Source organism: Crocodylus porosus, unplaced genomic scaffold (genome assembly GCF_001723895.1).
Source record: "Crocodylus porosus isolate Cpor-Errol unplaced genomic scaffold, CroPor_comp1, whole genome shotgun sequence".
NCBI lineage: Eukaryota > Metazoa > Chordata > Crocodylia > Crocodylidae > Crocodylus > Crocodylus porosus.
In genome coordinates this window covers 84,387,201-84,393,129 of record NW_017728886.1, presented here as the reverse complement: position 1 = coordinate 84,393,129, position 5,929 = coordinate 84,387,201, and the positions used below count along the sequence as shown (strand labels likewise).

Below are 5,929 nucleotides of genomic sequence, written 5' to 3'. Positions count from 1 at the left end.
TGCTTTTTAAACCTGGATATCTCAGCTATTTTGTTTCTCAGCAATTTACTAGAAAATACTAAAAAGGTCAAATGATGGATTAAGAGTCTGCAAAATATAATGCAACTGCTTTAGAGGAAATCCTTCCACACACACCAATTTATTTTATTTCAGTAATAATATAAAATACACCAAAATTATATTTTACAATAACATTTTAAGTGTTTTCTAAATAGCTGAACAGAAATAGAGAGACAAAGTATTTGTATTTTAGATAATGTGTATTTTGGAGGATATGATTGAAAACTTTACAGTTCTTCCACTGACACAAATTTCATTTCAATCTTTCCTTAGGATTTTTAGTATGCACTGAAACAGTGTTCAGGTGATCAGAACTTCACGCATTTTGAATAGTGTGCATTGTGTAATAATCTGAATATGCAAAGTCTGTAAAAAGGTTGACAACCCTTTGGACCTTTCATAATATAAAACTTAATACATAAATTCCTATGAAGAGTAACGGGGTTTTAACCTTTGTTCTATTATACGGCTTATACTATTCCATATAGAACGAAATAAATGTAATAAATAGTGCAGAACTTGCTCTCTCTAACATTAGCCTCTTAACTTTTAAAATCTTGGCCACTTCAAAAACATTTATGTTTAAAAATAGGCCCAACCTAGATAAAGTACTAATGACCTTCAGCTTCTCACTGCAATAAGAAAATAAAGGTTGTGTGTTAATTGAGCTAAAGTGTCTAAAGTTCATGTGCACCTAGACACACACCTGCCCACATGCACACACATGTGCACACTCACATGCAATTTTGCTGCCTCCTCCTCTACAAAAAAAAAGCCCAACCCAGATTTAAACAAAACTTTGAGAAAAAAATAATTGGATTGGGGACGAGAATATTAATGCCAAGCTTGGGCCCGATGTGAATTAAAGCAGATGAGTTATAAACCCTTCAAAAACAGGATTTATAATGGAAATGCTGACAAAGACCCATAACAATAGCAGCTCTGCCAGGGATTACTTTAATACTAAAACCGTATTCAATCTCACTTTTTAAAACAGAGATTACGGAGTCACTAAAAAGCTACAATACGTGACAATAGTAAAAGAAAACTTTAAATATTTTTCTACCCTAGAAAGTGCATTCTCACTTTAACTATTGCTAATATATTGCTGCGTCTGACATATCACTCCTAAATAAAATAAAAAAGCACAAGGTGGAGTTTACCACAGGCTCCAAAGCAAGGCTTAGCTGAAAGGCTTTGTCAGCTTCATTTAACAGTTTCTTGTCTTGTTGATGAGAGAGACAAAAGGGTTAAGGCAGAAAGAACAGATAGTGCAAGAGAGACAGCTGACCGGGGAAGAGAAAATGAGACTAGAAAAACAGAATGAAGAAAGGAGAAGAAAAAGAAGCAGTTGGAAAATAGATATGCAGCTAAATATTTCAAATTTCAGCTACATTTTTAAAACAGAAAAGACCTTTTAATTTTTATGGAAAAGGTTTAAGAGAAGGCAAGACACCTAGAAAGAAAAGTAAGAGGAAATGTTTCCGATTCTCACAAGTTATTAAGGGGTGCACAGGAAGCAATAGGTGAAAAGTGAGTGTATACATCTATCTTGCAAAGCATTCATTTCTAATGTCAGAACATGTTTATATTCTTGAAGCCTTTCATGATGCACTTCTAGTTTTCATCTAATGTCTTTTCTTTTTTTTTCCAGGGATATTACAAAAAGTCACTGAGGAAAAGAATTTGAGTTTTGCCTCTATAGACCCCAGCAGGATGCTTTCTTCTATTATTTTGAGATCTGGAATAGCACACAACCCTTTAAACACATGCACATGCACACACAAAGATTGCTCACGAAAGTATCACCCAAGTATTATGCCCTCTTACACATAAAGCTAACCCTGTGTAGGTGTGCCCTAGTGCCTGCATTACTTTCTGATTTCTTGTTTCCTTTCACGGCTTTTTTTCTGGGCACCCAGATGCACAGATTGGGACCCTGTTCAATGCAACACAACACTTTAAATAAAGACTGCAATATTAACAACTACGGAGCAGTTGTACCTGCAGGTAGGGATAAAACTGAACGTTGGCATGTCTGACAGTATAGACTGACTGCTAAACAGAAGCAGCTCCAGTAGAAATGTACCTACTGTATGTAAAATGCTGGTGCAGATTTTTTTCTCTCTATCACTCTAACCTTCTGTGTTGATACATGAATGCTGGTACCCACTTACAGGGATGCCAGATGATCAGTGCAGAATGTAGGTCCCAGGAGAAAGGATCACATGGTTTTCTCTGCCTTGTGACGTCACTAGCAGATGGCATGGGTACCAGCTCTGGCAGTTGGCATCAATGTCACTTTTTAGAGATCAATGAGATAGTGCAGATATACACAGATCTAGACTCCAGGAGACGATGCGACATTCAGACTGAAAAGATTTGGAAGGCAAAAAATGAAAACTGATTGTTGAATGAAATAAAAAGCTAAGGTAATATAAATAAAGATATGTTTCAGTTGGTGCTGGGTGTGCATGCAAGTGTTTAAAGATACAGTATCATTGTCTTGTGTTTTATGTCTGCTGTTTACTACCTAATAACTTCTCCTAACATTTCATTCTAATGATGCAATTGCATACTTTCATTGGTATTATGTAATATTGCAAGTATATAGACAATACAAAGAGAGTTAATCTTTTATTTGGGTTTTTGTTTAGTTTTGTTCTGTTAAAAGTCCCTGCATTATTTGTGCTTGTCTCTTGGAGAACTGTGGATCCAAGTGTTTGCTGTTGCAAAACTGAAATCCGAAACAAAATAAATAATTTGAAAAACAAATTATTTTCCAATTTCATTCTGGATTCTGAACACACGTGCACAATTGCAGTCAGAATCCACAGACCATTCCTGTCAGATATTAGCTGGAGGGAGACGTCTGAGCCTTGAAGAACATAAACACTGTTTATAGCGTGTAGGGGGGTTCCCCCCCACCTAATTGATTTTATTTTTTTTTAAGAAAGGAAAAATTGTAATCTTGTTTTAGAATCTTTAAAAATAAAATACAAAGATTTTGTTACCAACTCTAATATGAATACGGTTAGCTCAGTCCTGCTTTTTTTTCTAATATGAAATAAATACTGTGTCACACATTTTCATACTGATCATTAGAAATCCTCACTTCATTTTTAATTAAGTTACTACATGATTCGTATATCTTTTCTCCCATTAAAATTCTTTTCTAACCCATACTAACTCACTGAACCGAAATATGTTGATTCATGAAAGATACATGTGAACAAACTTTGAAATAAAACTCAGAAGGTGATTTTTTTAAAACTGTATTTATCTTTCAGTTAACAGAGACATGTCACTTTTCCTTTGTAAGAGTGGTCTTGCTCTTCTTGGTTTTTTTTACCCAAGGGAATGTGAATTAATGGCATTTCTGCATTGCTTTATCATGTTTTTGCATTTCCTTAAATTCCACTATGTTGAGGAAGGGAAATCTAAACCTTGTTTAAAATAAGATCTATGGATAGAGAATTAAGTATATCCTTTAAATTATTTTATAAGTTTAATCTACTGGTAAAACATTTACTTACATAGTGGTGACATATTGCATGTTTCAATGTTTTTATAACACCAGACAGCTAAATGCTCTTTAAAATATGTGGATATAAAAGCGTTTGCAATTGATAAATATATTTATTAGAAAATTGTGTTTTGTCTATTACATATACGTACATTTGTAGTTGTGTTCATATATTTATGCACACCATGTATATGTACAAGTAAAAGGTATGAGATAATGTGTATGTAAGTATTTAAACTTTACAAATGGAAACATTTAAGCATTGTGCTGGCATTCTTTCAGGTAACGTAAGATTATAGAACCATGTTAACACTACCGTTTGATGAGTCTGTTGTAATGCCAGAATCCCAGATGTGCAGAAAGTTTTCCAGAGAAAGTGAGGACCAAAAGCAAATTAAAAATCCAGAAAGCTTTTCAAAGCAGATTGTACTCCGAGGAAAGAATATCAAAAGGGCCGCTGGCGAAGATACAGAAAAAGAAGAGGAGGAAGAAGACAGAGAGGAGGAGGATGAGAATGGTTTACCTAGAAGGAGGGGCCTTAGGAAAAAAAAGACAAGCAAGATAAGAATGGAGAGGATCAAATTCAGGCGACAAGAAGCCAATGCTAGAGAAAGGAACAGGATGCATGGCCTTAATGATGCTCTGGACAATTTAAGGAAAGTGGTCCCTTGTTATTCCAAGACACAAAAACTGTCTAAAATAGAAACATTGAGATTAGCCAAAAACTATATTTGGGCTCTTTCTGAAATCCTGCGAATTGGCAAGAGACCTGACTTACTCACGTTCGTCCAAAACCTGTGCAAAGGTCTGTCCCAGCCAACTACAAACTTGGTGGCGGGGTGCCTGCAGCTGAATGCTAGAAGTTTCTTGATGGGTCAAACTGGTGAAACTGCCCATCACACAAGGTCACCATATTCCAGCTTCTATCCTCCCTACCACAGCCCTGAGCTCAGCACTCCCCCAGGGCATGGAACTCTGGACAACTCCAAGTCTATGAAACCCTACAATTACTGCAGTGCTTATGAGTCCTTCTATGAAAGCACTTCCCCTGAGTGTGCCAGCCCACAGTTTGAAGGTCCCTTAAGTCCTCCCCCAATTAACTATAATGGGATATTTTCCCTGAAGCAAGAAGAAGGCTTGGACTATGGCAAAAATTACAATTATGGCATGCATTACTGTGCAGTGCCACCCAGGGGTCCCCTTGGGCAGAGCTCCATGTTCAGGTTGCCTACAGAGAGCCACTTCCCTTACGACTTACATCTGCGCAGCCAGTCTCTCACCATGCAAGATGAATTAAATGCAGTTTTTCATAATTAATGAGGAAAATGAAAATAAACAGTGGTCATTCACCTCCCCATCTAATTAAGATAAAGCAGATGCTTGTGCACTACGTAATTGGCACAACTCTATTTAGCGTGTTTACTAGTTTCTAAAGTGTGTTTCAACTATTGTGGGAATTTTCTATGTAATAATAAATCTTTTTTCCTATAAGTATTTTTCCTTTTTTTTTTTGTCTGTAAACACTGTGAGATTCTGTTTCTTACCAGAGAATTTCCCCCACCCCCTGCCTTTTTCTCCCTATTCGCTTGATTTGTTGAACAGTGTGTCTAAACAATATAATTGAAATAAAGGCATACACACTGTATAAAGTCAATGTCTATTTTGATTGTACAATTTGTAATTATACAAATGCATGTTATTACATTCAGATGAATAAAAATAATGTATTTATAATGAGTAGAAATTATATATTATGTATTTAAGAAATGGATTTTAAAAATTCTGAAGAATTTTAAAAATCTATCCCTGAATTGAGATGGGCTTGTGAGTGTAGGGGTTGGGGGACAGCAATATTTAAAGCTATGCAAAAATAAAAAAAATGTTGGAGGATGGGAGGCCTGTAAGATTAAAAAAAGGGTGATCACCACTGACTGTTTGCTGACAGGGGCTAAATAATGTTAGACAATGTTGTCAAAATTTCACATCAGTTACTCTAAACCTAATCATACAACAGTATCAGCACCTTTTTGTATTATTCTGATTTCAGATGTAAAGGTTTGTTATAACAATGTATAACTGTGGTTTCGCACTACATATTTTAAATGCAATTAAACAGAGATGTTTCCACTTTTAAAGTATATCTCTTAGCTGTGATACTGCCTTTTGCCTGATATTTATTTCCTAGTTCACAGCTGCCTTTTGTTTTTCTTCCACAGCATTATTTCCGGCACACTCCTAATGCTTGCATTTGGATTTTGAAACCATGAGTAATTTTAAGAGTTTACTTTATATCACATTCAAATGCATATATTACCAGCACGCATGAAGCGCTCTAGATTTTCC

The 5,929-nt window shown here is 35.6% G+C and overlaps 1 protein-coding gene across 1 annotated transcript; it reads left to right on the top strand.

Moving 5' to 3' along the window:
• Nucleotides 1-2,157: 2,157 nt before the first annotated feature.
• On the top strand, nt 2,158-5,721 carry NEUROD6 (neuronal differentiation 6). The gene is made up of 2 exons (XM_019553616.1): nt 2,158-2,492; nt 3,869-5,721. Exon 2 carries the CDS (start codon nt 3,890-3,892, stop codon nt 4,901-4,903), a length of 1,014 nt encoding a protein of 337 aa, XP_019409161.1. The 5' UTR covers nt 2,158-2,492; nt 3,869-3,889; the 3' UTR covers nt 4,904-5,721.
• Nucleotides 5,722-5,929: the final 208 nt, after the last annotated feature.

Coding starts and splice junctions, on each gene's coding strand:
- NEUROD6 (XM_019553616.1), top strand. CDS start 3,890: ATGTTAACACTACCGTTTGATGAGTCTGTTGTAATGCCAGAATCCCAG.